The sequence below is a fragment of the Heteronotia binoei genome, chromosome 18 (genome assembly GCF_032191835.1).
Source record: "Heteronotia binoei isolate CCM8104 ecotype False Entrance Well chromosome 18, APGP_CSIRO_Hbin_v1, whole genome shotgun sequence".
NCBI lineage: Eukaryota > Metazoa > Chordata > Lepidosauria > Squamata > Gekkonidae > Heteronotia > Heteronotia binoei.
The window spans coordinates 48,653,266-48,666,842 of record NC_083240.1 but is presented as its reverse complement, the minus strand read 5'-3'; the positions used below and the strand labels follow the sequence as shown (position 1 = coordinate 48,666,842).

General features: G+C 53.0%; 1 protein-coding gene across 5 annotated transcripts in view; it reads right to left on the bottom strand.

Moving 5' to 3' along the window:
- SGSM2 (small G protein signaling modulator 2) overlaps positions 1–13,577 on the bottom strand; it is a 174,155-nt gene that overhangs the window by 78,625 nt on the left and 81,953 nt on the right. For all 5 annotated transcript variants that reach the window (XM_060259242.1, XM_060259244.1, XM_060259243.1 and 2 more), the window contains exon 7: positions 12,343–12,477. In XM_060259242.1, the coding sequence (XP_060115225.1) occupies positions 12,343–12,477 (135 nt within the window). The remainder of the gene's footprint in view (positions 1–12,342; positions 12,478–13,577) is intronic.

Below are 13,577 nucleotides of genomic sequence, written 5' to 3'. Positions count from 1 at the left end.
CTTGGAATAATAGGCTCACCGGGGCCATCGATGAGATCGCGCCTAGGCGTCCTCTGCGCCCTCGTTCAAGGCCGACACCCTGGTATAACCAGGGGTTGCGGCAGTTGAAACGAGGACTCAGACGACTAGAGAGGCAATGGCGGCGTACCCGAGATGAAGCGACTCGAACATCTTATAGAGAGGTTATGAAGTCCTATGAGGTGGCAGTCAAGGCCGCAAAGAAAACTTACTTTGCGGCAGAGATTGCGTCCGCAATTTCGCGCCCGGCACAACTGTTCAATACAATTCGGACTCTTACAACGCTGCCACAGGGCAGACCAAATTTTAATGAATTGGAAATTGGCTGTGAGGCTTTTGCGAATTTTTTTGCGGATAAAATCGCATCGCTCCGTTCCGACTTCCCTGCCACATTAGATACAGTTAGCGAACCTGAGGCTCCGTGCCTGTCTTCGGAGTGTGTCCTGGACGGTTTCGGCGCGCTCAGCCTGGAAGAAGTTGACAGGATCCTCCTATCTGCACGCCCAACAACTTGTAAATTGGACCCATGCCCCTCCTGGCTTATTAAGACCTGCCAGAGGGAGCTAAGATATCCTATACGGGATATCATAAATAGATCCCTATTGGAGGGACATTTTCCATCGGCGCTCAAAGAGGCGGTGGTCCGTCCCCTCCTGAAAAAAACAACATTAGATCCGACCGAATTGGCACACTACCGGCCGGTATCGAATTTGCCCTTTTTGGGCAAACTTATAGAGAGGGCAGCGGCGTTGCAGCTACAGAGCTTCCTGGATGATGCTTCTGTCCTCGACCCCTACCAGTCTGGTTTTCGCCCGGGCCACGGGACGGAGGCGGTGCTGGTCGCCCTGGTGGATGACCTTCGGCGACATCTGGATCAAGGCGGCTCGGCGGTGCTGATGTTGGACCTATCGGCAGCGTTCGATATGGTCGACCATCGGCTCCTGGCGTGCCGCCTTGCCGACGCAGGGATTCAGGGGTTGGCCTTGCAATGGCTTTCCTCTTTCCTTGACGGTCGGGGACAAAGGGTGGCGATTGGGGAGGAACTGTCCCGGAGACACACGCTTGAGTGCGGGGTGCCTCAAGGGGCGGTGCTTTCCCCGATGTTATTTAACATCTATATGCGCCCCCTTGCCCAGATGGCCCGAGGGTATGGGCTGGGTTGCCATCAGTATGCTGATGACACCCAGCTCTATCTGCTTATGGACGGCCGGCCCGCCTGCGCCCCAGAAAATCTGGACCGGGCGTTACAGGCAGTGGCTAGGTGGCTTAGGCTGAGTGGGCTGAAGCTGAACCCGGCGAAGACAGAGGTCCTTTGCTTAGGTCGCTGCGGCCCGGGAAGGGAACTCCCCCTGCCAGTTTTTGACGGCGCTCCATTAACAGCGTCGGGCAGGGTTAAGAGCCTGGGGGTGCTGTTGGAGCCTTCATTGACGATGGAGGCTCAGATAGCAGCCACTGCCAAGTCTGCTTTTTTTCATCTTAGGCGGGCGAGGCAGTTGGCCCCCTTCCTGGAACGTGACGACCTGGCAACAGTGATACATGCTACGGTCACCTCGAGGCTGGACTACTGTAATGCCCTCTACATGGGGCTACCCCTGTGCCGAACCCGGAAACTGCAGTTGGTGCAGAACGCTGCTGCCCGGCTGTTATTAGGGCTCCCAAGATGGGAGCACATTCGACCGGGGCTCCAGGGTCTGCACTGGCTGCCAGTAATATTCCGAGTCCGGTACAAGGTGTTGGTTATGACCTTTAAAGCCCTATATGGCCTAGGACCTGCCTACCTTAGGGACCGTCTCTTCCCACACGTTCCCCAGAGAGTACTACGTTCAGGTTCACAAAACCTGTTGGTAGTCCCCGGGCCAAAGGAGGCCCGCCTAAAATCCACCAGGGATCGGGCCTACTCAATAACGGCACCTTATTGGTGGAACCAGCTGCCGGAAGAGGTGCGGGCCCTGCGGGATCTAGGGCAATTCCGCAGGGCCTGTAAGACAGTCCTCTTCCGGCAGGCCTATGATATTAACTGACAATGCAAAATATCCTGGATGAAAAAATGTATCTATAGGCCGCCGGTTTTTACTCTATCTTGTTTTTACTAAATTATGGTTTAATGGTATTTTAATTGTTTAAACTGAAATTGTTTTAATTATTGTGTTGTAAGCCGCCCTGAGACACCTAGGTGAGAAGGGCGGGGTATAAATCTTAATATAAATAAATAAAAATAAATCTTTTAGTTTGTCTTTTGATTCTTTAAAGGGGATTCAAGGTCAGTAAAACCTGGATATCCATATAAGCTGTCTTGTACAACTCTGTCCCCGTCCACAACTAAGGGAGGAGGAGGTCTGACGTTCAGCATGTAGGGGGCAGCAAAGGAATATGGAGGTTGAATGTTTGGGCATGTTCTTCCAAAGATGGGGGGAGAGGGTGTCAAACAGTGGGACACATTTTGTGAAGCGGGAAGGATGAATTGTGCAGTTGGGAATAAATATATTATCTTTTTTGCTGCTGGACATGTGGAATGTTAAGAAGGAGGTGGTTTGTCTCTTTAAAAAAGAAACAGATGAGGATGTAAAAGAGAAATGGAAACAAAGAGCAGTACTAGATTTCAGACATTCTCCCCTTCTCCTGTCCCTTTCCTTATTCTCTGCCAGTTTTCCTTCCTTCCTTCCTCCCTTCCTGCAGTTCTTCTTTTCTTCCTTCCATCTTCCCTGATCTCTCTTATATTTCCTTCCTTCTGGTTAGAAAGCAGTCCAGTGCATACATGGGCAGCAAGGGATGGGGGGTGGATGGAATGAAGAATGACAGCTGGGGGCTCCAACCACTGGGCTCTTGTTTCCCCTGATGCTCTCCCTTGATGTCTGGCAGATGAGCCATGGGGGCTCAGTCAGCCTCACAATTTGCCCCCCAGAGCACCAGAGATCAAGGCCAGCATCACAAGGCAAGTGTGACTCAATGGCTTTCTCATAAGACATGAGCCAGATACAGGGGAAGCTGAAATGTTGAAGGGCAAAGTTTGAGTTCAGTGACACCTCTGAGTCATAAAGATAGGGTGACAGGAGTGGGGAGATTTTTTGGCAGGAGTCATTAATCCAAATGAATCAATGGAGAGAGCAGCTTCATTTCCAACCTGGGTCACTGAGACCTCAGCTCAAACATGTGTGTTTGGATGCACCTACTCTTGATTTATTGACATTCATTGCAGAAATCTCATGGTCAGTGTTTTGAGTCTAAGACCTAGAGGAAATGGCTGGGCATTGTAAGCTTTTGTACATAAGTTGCTTCATGTGCTGGTGAAGAACATGTGAAGGCACTGTGACACAGACTGAGGGCTATGTGTTTGTCTATAAAACTATAGTATTCCCCAGATAAATAACTACAACTCCTATGAGGCAGTACAAGAAAGGAGATAGCCAGCATCAGCCTACTTATATGGGAAGCCGAGGTTAAAATCCCCATTCTGCAAAGGAAATGTGCTGGGTGGTCTGGACACCCACTCTCAGCCTCATCCACCTCACTGGCTGGTTGTTATCCCTCATTTAAATAGCTTAAATAAATCATGAGGGCATGGATACAGTGATAAAGGGGGAGGCAAACCCAGTTGAACTCAGGAGACCCCTGGTACAACGAGCCAACAAAACACACACTCTCTCTCTGCGAAAAGCTCATACTTTGAATAAAACTTTGTTGGTCTTAAAGGTGCTTTCTTTCTAGCTCTACCACGGGATTAAGGGAACTGGGCAAAGTAAGCCCTGGCTCTTTTCCTCCTTACCCAAGAGATGAGAAAGGGGTAGAGCTTCAGATAATAGAAGGAAAAGAGGCTTGGTTTTGTAGCTTTGCTGTGGGGTTGAGAGACCCTGGCAAAGCAAGCTCTCCCCCCCCCCCCGGTTCCTCCCCAAAGGAGGATCTGCAGCCCTGAACGTGACGTATCAGAAAAGACTATGTGGCTCTGGGTAAAAAGGTGAAGGAGCTGGGAGCACAGGTTGTGTTCTTGTCAGTTCTTCCTGTTGAAGGTCGTGGCTTAGGATGAGAAAGAAGAATACTTCAAATAAATGACTTGCTACGTTGATAGTGTCATCAGGAAAGATTCAGATTTCTGGACCATGGCTTACGCTTTCAAGATGATGATCTTCTATCGGGAGATGGTTTGCACCTTATGGCAGTAGGAAAAAGGGTATTTGGTAACAGCCTTGCTAACCTAATAAGGAGGGCTTTAAACTAAATTGTATGGGGGAGTGAGACAATGATTCAAAGCCTCATATGATGCTAGAAACTGGAGATAAGAACACTAAAGCTTTGCAGAGAGTGGCACATACACTAGGTAACATTAATTTGCAGGTATGTACAGAAACTAAACCCTCAGAATGCATAAAATGTGGATTCCAATGTCTCTACACTAATGCACAGTATGGGAAACAAACAGGAGGAACTGGAAGTCCTAATACAGGCCTATGACATAATAGGCCTTACTGAAACTTGGTAGGATGACACTCACAACTGGAATATTAGGATTCAGGGCTACAACTTATTGAAAAGAGACAAACAAATGAGAAAAGGCGGAGGTGCAGCAGTATATGTGAAGGAGGTATATACTTGTGAGGAAATGTGTGAATCTGAGCATGGCATGGTTGAGAGTCTCTGGGTAAAATAAAAGGAGTAAGAAATAACAGTGATATTATGGTGGGGGTCTGCTATAGACCACCAAGCCAGGCAGAGGACTTGGATGAGATACTCCTACAACAGATTGCAAAGTTCTCCAAGAGAAGGGATACAGTGATCATGGGAGATTTCAATTACCCAGACATCTGTTGGAAGTCCAACTCTGCTAAAAATGAAAGGTTAAGTAGATTCCTGACGTCTTGCTGACAACTTCCTTCTCCAGAAAGTGAAGAAGGAAACAAGGGGATCTGCTATCTTGGACTTGATTCTCAGCAACAAGGAAGAACTGATCGAAGAAGTGGAAATAGTGGACACCCTGGGCAATAGTGACTATGTGATTTTGGAATTTACAGTCTTAGGGAAGGGAAAAGCTATACGTAGTTAGACTTATAGGTTGGACTTCAGAAAGGCAAACTTCTACAAACTTAGAACTATGCTGGGTAAAATCCCATGGTTAGAAATACTTAGGAAGAAGGGGGTTCAAGAGGGGTGGGAGTTTCTTAAAAGTGAAATACTGAAAGCGCAATCACAGACAATTCCTATGAGAAGGAAAAATGGAAGAAGCCTAAAGAAGCAGAGTTGGCTCCATAAATAGCTCTCTAAAGACTTGAGAAATTAAAAAGACTCCTTTAGGAATTGGAAGGAGGACCTTATAACCAAGGATGAATATAAACAAATCACCAGTGCTTGTAGAGAGAAAGTTAGGAAAGCTAAAGCTCAGTATGAGCTTAGGCTGGCCAAAGATGCTAAAAACAGCAAAAAAGGGTTCTTTTCTTATGTTCAAAGTAAGAAAAAGAGCAAGGACATGCTGGGCCCATTGTGAGGGCAGGAAAGTGAAATTGTAACAGGTAATGAAGAGAGGGCAGAACTGCTCAATTCCTACTTTTCCTCAGTCCTCTCTTCTGAGGGAAACGGTGCTCAACATGGCAAAAACAGAACATATAATGAGGGTATGGAGTTCCAACCTAGGATCAGCATAGGGGTAGTACATGCCAAGTTAACTCTTGGCACATAGGCTCTGACTAGGGTGGCCAGACCGTCCCGGTCTCCCGGGACATTCCCGGATCTGGCCACCCAATCCCGGATCCCGGGCTCCCTATACCGGGACCATTAAAGGTCCCGGTTTAGGCAGCCCAGGAGCCGGTGGGCCGCGGGCGCGGGCGGGGAAGGCGGGGAGTGAGGGAGGGAGCGTCCCTGCGCCTGCGCAGGGCCCCTGCGCACGCGCAGGGACGCTCCCTCCCTCACTCCCCGCCTTCCCCGCCCGCGCGCGGGGCCGGCAGCGGTGGGGGAGGCCTCTCCGCGGCCTCCGCTGGTCGCTGGGGGCCTTCCAGAGTGTCTGGAAGGCCCCCAGCGACCAGCGGAGGCCGCGGGGAGGCCGCGGAGCACCCGGCGCTGGTCCGGGAAGGCCTTCCAGAGCCTCTGGAAGGCCTTCCCGGGCCAGCGCCGGCCAGCGAAGGCCTCCCCGCGGCCTCCGCTGGTCGCTGGGGGCCTTCCAGAGGGTCTGGAAGGCCCCCAGCGACCAGCGGAGGCCGCGGGGAGGCCGCGGAGCACCCGGCGCTGGTCCGGGAAGGCCTTCCAGAGCCTCTGGAAGGCCTTCCCGGGCCAGCGCCGGCCAGCGAAGGCCTCCCCGCGGCCTCCGCTGGTCGCTGGGGGCCTTCCAGACACTCTGGAAGGCCCCCAGCGACCAGCGGAGGCCGCGGGGAGGCCGCGGAGCACCCGGCGCTGGTCCGGGAAGGCCTTCCAGAGCCTCTGGAAGGCCTTCCCGGGCCAGCGCCGGCCAGCGAAGGCCTCCCCGCGGCCTCCGCTGGTCGCTGGGGGCCTTCCAGAGTGTCTGGAAGGCCCCCAGCGACCAGCGGAGGCCGCGGGGAGGCCGCGGAGCACCCGGCGCTGGTCCGGGAAGGCCTTCCAGAGCCTCTGGAAGGCCTTCCCGGGCCAGCGCCGGCCAGCGAAGGCCTCCCCGCGGCCTCCGCTGGTCGCTGGGGGCCTTCCAGAGTGTCTGGAAGGCCCCCAGCGACCAGCGGAGGCCGCGGGGAGGCCGCGGAGCACCCGGCGCTGGTCCGGGAAGGCCTTCCAGAGCCTCTGGAAGGCCTTCCCGGGCCAGCGCCGGCCAGCGAAGGCCTCCCCGCGGCCTCCGCTGGTCGCTGGGGGCCTTCCAGAGTGTCTGGAAGGCCCCCAGCGACCAGCGGAGGCCGCGGGGAGGCCGCGGAGCACCCGGCGCTGGTCCGGGAAGGCCTTCCAGAGCCTCTGGAAGGCCTTCCCGGGCCAGCGCCGGCCAGCGAAGGCCTCCCCGCGGCCTCCGCTGGTCGCTGGGGGCCTTCCAGAGTGTCTGGAAGGCCCCCAGCGACCAGCGGAGGCCGCGGGGAGGCCGCGGAGCACCCGGCGCTGGTCCGGGAAGGCCTTCCAGAGCCTCTGGAAGGCCTTCCCGGACCAGCGCCGGCCAGCGAAGGCCTCCCCGCGGCCTCCGCTGGTCGCTGGGGGCCTTCCAGAGTGTCTGGAAGGCCCCCAGCGACCAGCGGAGGCCGCGGGGAGGCCGCGGAGCACCCGGCGCTGGTCCGGGAAGGCCTTCCAGAGCCTCTGGAAGGCCTTCCCGGGCCAGCGCCGGCCAGCGAAGGCCTCCCCGCGGCCTCCGCTGGTCGCTGGGGGCCTTCCAGAGTGTCTGGAAGGCCCCCAGCGACCAGCGGAGGCCGCGGGGAGGCCGCGGAGCACCCGGCGCTGGTCCGGGAAGGCCTTCCAGAGCCTCTGGAAGGCCTTCCCGGGCCAGCGCCGGCCAGCGAAGGCCTCCCCGCGGCCTCCGCTGGTCGCTGGGGGCCTTCCAGACACTCTGGAAGGCCCCCAGCGACCAGCGGAGGCCGCGGGGAGGCCGCGGAGCACCCGGCGCTGGTCCGGGAAGGCCTTCCAGAGCCTCTGGAAGGCCTTCCCGGGCCAGCGCCGGCCAAGGAAGGCCTCTCCGACGCCTCCCTGGCCTCGCCGCCGCCCCCGCCGCTGGACTCGCCGCCGCCGCTGGACTCGCCGCCGCCGCCCGACCCGCCGCCGCCGCCCGACTCGCCGCCGACCGCCACCGCAGGTAAGGGGGCCGAAAGCGGGGGGGGGGCGGCCTTCCTTTCTTCCCTCCCTCTTCCCTTCTTTCCTTTCTTCCTCCCTTCCTTCCCTCCCTTCCTTCCCTTCCTTCTTTCCCTCCCTCCCTCCCTCCTCCCTTCCTTCCTTCCTTTCTTCCCTCCCTCCCTTCCTTCCTTCCTTCCTCCCTTCCCTTCCCTTCCCTCCTCCCTTCCCTTCCCTTCCCTCCTCCCTTCCCTCCTCCCTTCCTTCCCTCCCTCCTCCCTTCCTTCCCTCCCTTCCTTTCTTTCTTCCTTCCCTCCCTTCCCTTCCTTCCTTCCTCCCTTCCTTCCTTCCTTCCTTCCTCCCTTCCCTTCCCTTCCCTTCCCTTCCCTTCCATTCCCTCCTCCCTTCCTTCCCTCCTTATGTTCTTATGTGGCGCAGAGTGTTGGACTGGAGGGGCCACTGGCCTGATGCAACAGGGCTTCTCTTATGTGACACAGAGTGTTGGACTGGATGGGCCACTGGCCTGATCCAACAGGGCTTCTGTTATGTTCTTATGTGACGCAGAGTGTTGGACTGGATGGGCCACTGGCCTGATCCAACAGGGCTTCTGTTATGTTCTTATGTGACGCAGAGTGTTGGACTGGATGGGCCACTGGCCTGATCCAACAGGGCTTCTCTTATGTTCTTATGTGACGCAGAGTGTTGGACTGGATGGGCCACTGGCCTGATCCAACAGGGCTTCTCTTATGTTCTTATGTGACGCAGAGTGTTGGACTGGATGGGCCACTGGCCTGATCCAACAGGGCTTCTGTTATGTTCTTATGTGACAATACTGACTTTGGTGGACCCAAGCACTGATTCAGTGTAAGGGAGCTTTGTGTTTGTGACTGGAGTGGACAATACTGACTTTGGTGGACCCAAGCACTGATTCAGTGTAAGGGAGCTTTGTGTTTGTGTCTTCTGGTGCAATTTTGTTCTCAGATCCTGTATTTACTTCATCAGTATATGGGATAAGGCACTTTCTCAACTGTGCTGCATAATGCAGCCTATTTATTTTGTCCTGTTGGCTCTGTTGGCTCTATCTGCGCCACCTTCATCACTTTCGGGGTGTGGATCCCCCAGTGGGGTGGGCTCCCGACTCCCTCTGCCGGCTGTTTCTGATAGCCCTGCGCCCCCTCTTTCATTTGATATGTGTCCCGTGCGGGTGCCACCCTCCTGCCGGGAGATGCCGCAAAATGAGCCCCCTTGAGGCTTATGGCGGCAGGGCTCGGGGGAAGCAAGCTAGACTGCTGTTCTTTTGAGGGGTTATAGAGTGTTTCGAGCCCCTCCCTGTGGCATCGGTCCCATCGTTGTGGGACCCAGGGGGCCGGCGCAGCGGCCCGCTGAAGCAGCCTGTCAGTCACTTCCGCATCTCGACCTGTGTTATTAGTGACAGGCTGCTTCGGCAGGCTGCTGCGCCGGCCCCCTGGGTCCCACGACGATGGGACCAATGCCACAGGGAGGGGCTCGAAACACTCTATAACCCCTCAAAAGAACAGCAGTCTAGCTTGCTTCCCCCGAGCCCTGCCGCCATAAGCCTCAAGGGGGCTCATTTTGCGGCATCTCCCGGCAGGAGGGTGGCACCCGCACGGGACACATATCAAATGAAAGAGGGGGCGCAGGGCTATCAGAAACAGCCGGCGGAGGGAGTCGGGAGCCCACCCCACTGGGGGATCCACACCCCGAAAGTGATGAAGGTGGCGCAGATAGAGCCAACAGAGCCAACAGGACAAAATAAATAGGCTGCATTATGCAGCACAGTTGAGAAAGTGCCTTATCCCATATACTGATGAAGTATATACAGGATTTGAGAACAAAATTGTTTCCGGCGGTGATATTTGGGGGATTTTTGGGGACGTCACAGGAAGTGCTGTGAAGTCACTTCCTGTTTCCGGCAGTGGCATTTGGGGGAAATGATGCCATTTGGGGGAAATGATGTCACAGGAAGTGATGTCACTTCCTGCTTCCGGCAGGTGGCGCGGGGGAAATGATGTCACAGGAAGTGATGTCACTTCCCGTTTCCGGCAGGTGGCGCGGGGGAAATGATGTCACAGGAAGTGATGTCACTTCCTGTTTCCGGCGGTGGTATGACGTCGCCGGAAGTGACGTCGCCGGAAGTGACGTCACTTCCTGTTTCCGGCGGCGCGCGCGCGCACTCCTGCCTTCCCCCCCCCAAGGTGTCCCTGGCTGGCCTTCAGACATTATGGCCACCCTAGCTCTGACCTTACACCTATCTTGATCAATTCTGAACCATGTGGAATACAATAAGATACTGGATGCAATATGTATGCCCCTGATTAAGACATAATGCTGTAGAATAAGAGGCCTCAAGAATATCTTTAAGCCTTTGTTACTTCATTCAATTTCCTTGTGGTCCAGCATTGTTCTATTGTTTTATTCTATTCTGTAGTATGAGCCAATATGTGTACTTACCTTTCTGACCTCTGAAGAAGACCAGTCTAGGTCGCATCAGGTCAAGTTGAGTGGCTTCCCATTGTGGTTTCATGACTGTACATAGGATAGAGGCTTATGATGGGACCTTAATGGTTGATGGTTTTAGTTTTCTACAATAAATACATGTGTGTTGGTTTATGATTTATTTGACAGTTTGTTTTTTATGTTTGGCCCTTTAATTGCATATTAAACTTTCAGGTTTCTTACTCCAGTTTTTGGGTTAAGTTTCTTTCCCTTCTTTGTTTTTCCTTTGTGATTACTAAGAACCAGCATGGGTTTCTCAAGAACAAGTCATGTCAGACTAACCTGATCTCTTTTTTTCAGAAAGTGACTATATTGCTGGATCAGGGGAATGCTGTAGACACAGTTTATCTTGATTTCAGTAAGGCTTTTGATAAGGTTCCACATAATATCCTTGTTGACAAGTTGGTAAAATGTGGTTTGGATCCTGTTACCGTTAAGTGGATCTGTAACTGGTTGACAGATCGCACCCAAGGAGTACTTGTGAATGGTTCCTCATCCTTTTGGAGAGGAGTGACAAGTGGAGTGCCTCAAGGGAACCTGTTTTGTTCAACATCTTTATAAATGATTCGGATGAAGGAATAGAGGGCAAGTGATGTTCTGTATTCCGGGTGCTTGGGGGAGACAACATCGGGAGGGCTTAGAATGTCCTGGCCCCACTGGTGGACCTCCTGATGGCACCTGTTTTTTTGGCCACTGTGTGACAGAGTGTTGGACTAGATGCACCGTTGCCCTGATAGAACATGGCTTCACTTATGTTCCTTGGGAATGCTTATTAAATTTGCAGATGATACTAAATTGGGAGGGGTTGCAAATACAGTAGAAGAGAGAAACAGGATCCAGGATGATCTTGACAGGCTGGAAAACTGGGCTAAGACAAATAAAATGAATTTTAACAGGGATAAATGTAAAGTTCTGCATTTAGGTAGAAAATATCCAATGCATGGTTATAGGACGGGAGAGACTTATCTTAGCAGTAGTATGTGTGAAAAGGATCTAGGAGTCTTAGTGGACCACACACTGAACAGTGTGATGTGGTGGCTAAAAAGGCAAATGCAATTTTGGGTTGTATCAACAGAAGTGAAGTGATGGTATCGCTTTACTCTGCTCTGGTAAGACCTCACCTGGAGTATTGTGTTTTGGGCACCACATTTTAAGAAGGATATAGACAAGCTGGAACAGGTCCAGAGGAAAGTGACGAAGATGGCGAGGGATCTGGAGGCCAAGTCCTATGAGGAAAGGTTGAAGGAGCTGGGGATGTTTAGCCTGGAGAGGAGGTGGCTGAGAGGTGATACGATCACCATCTTCAAGTATTTGAAGGGCTGTCATCTAGAGGATGGTGTGGAATTGTTTTCTGTGGCCCCAGAAGGTAGGACCAGAACCAATGGGTTGAAATTAAATCGAAAGAGTTTCCGGCTCAACATTAGGAAGAACTTCGTGACCATTAGAGTGATTCCTCATTGGAATAGGCTTCCTCGGGAGGTGGTGAGCTCTCCTTCCTTGGAGGTTTTTAAACAGAGGCTAGATGGCCATCTGACAGTGATGAAGATCCTGTGAATTTAGGGGGAGGGGTTTGTGAGTTTCCTGCTTTGTGCAGGGGGTTGGACTAGATGACCCTGGAGGTCCCTTCCAGCTCTATGATTCTATTATTATAAAATAGAGGTTTTGCTCTGTAGCTTCTATGCAGTTGAGCAATCCTGGCAAAGCAATTTGTGATGCAGAAGGAAGCAGGAGAAAGGGAGAAGGAAGCAGATGACAGTGAGCTGCTCTGAGGCCTGATAGGAGCCCTCTGGGAGCCTGATCCAGCCCCTGGACTGCATGTTTGACAGGTTGCTTTCCCAATCTCCTCCACCACCACCAAAGCACAGAGTCCTGTGGGTTCCTACAGGCCCCCCACTGGAGAAGGAAAGGCCACCGGAATCAAAACTTGGCCATGTGGCTGCCATTGCCATAGCCAAAGCTCAACCCACATAGCTGCTTGCAGGAAGAGAGAATGATGCCCTGGGAGGAAGGGACCAGCATAAATGTTTCTCAAGGAGAAAGGAAGGGGAAGTTGTAGTCCTGTGGCTCCCACTTCCCTTCTGCTTCAAAGTGCCTTTGATGGAACACATCTGCACTTACCGGCTGAACCAGGACATTGTTCTTCCCATACAGCAAATGTGTCCTTGAATTCTGGTGCAACGACTCCACATAATCTCTGGCAGATGCAGCAAAACGATCCTCCGAGGAGTTTCCGCTTGAGTGCTGCTTCCGTATCTGGTACAAACAAGGCCCCTCAGGTTGGTCTCAATGTACCATCAAGACCAGCAGATCACACAGGCCCTGTGAACTTCCATGTCTCCTTCAACATACCTGAACCCCAACTGATGCACAACTGATGCACCCCACTTTTCCAAGACTTTGTCAGGCACCTGAATGAAGCAGGGGCTGTTAGAACACCTGCTTCAGGTGCAAAAGGTTTCTGGGTCCTGGGTTCAAGCCCTGGTCCTCCCAGCTCAACAGATCCAGGGGATGGAGATGACCCAGTAGAAGCTAGAAGACTTACGCCAGCTCAGCCTTGCTGATAATTACAAAGGGAATGCCTCAAACAACACTGTCTTCCTGAGACAGGAACTATTATCACCCTTCTGGCAGAACTTTAGCCTTCCCATCTTTAGCCCAGCACCAGTCTGTCTCCTCCCACCACCAGCCATATGAACCTCCTGTGTCCTTCAGAACACTAGTGCGGATCTTCCACATTCTGTGGTTGACCCCTCCCTCTCTGTGCTAAAGGCCAAACTAGACCCAACACTCATTCATGTCAGACAGAAAGCAGCTGCTGGGAACTAGATCAGGCAAATTATACACACACACACACACACACGCCATTTCGAGTTGAGAACACACAGAAGGAGGCTAAGCCCTTCCTCCCCCCAATCTGACTCTAGTCACTGGGCCCTTTGGGAATCGGCTGCGGTCTGTCTGATGTGGCTGAGAGTTGGGTGAAGAGAATCCAGTCCCAACTGGCGGGGAAATGTCACAGGAAGTTGGTCTCCTGCCTCAGAGCAGTTCAGTTTCTAATAGCGAGACTGCTTATCTGAAAACATAGGATTTTAATGCACTGTGACCAGCCTCCAGTCGTTTCAGGGTGAGCTGTATTTTAAAGGCTGCAGAAAAAGCCAGATCCATTGATGGGGGGAACCCCCAAGGTCTGTTTCACTCTGTCCCCAAGTTCAATCCTGTTTCACTCTGTCCCCAATCCTAAACAGAGTTGCCACCTTCCAAGTGCTCATGGCCTCTGCTTTGGAATGCCCTGTGAATGCATTCAAAAGGGAAAGCTGCCTTCTACCCCAGGGGTGCAGAAGTCATTTGTTACG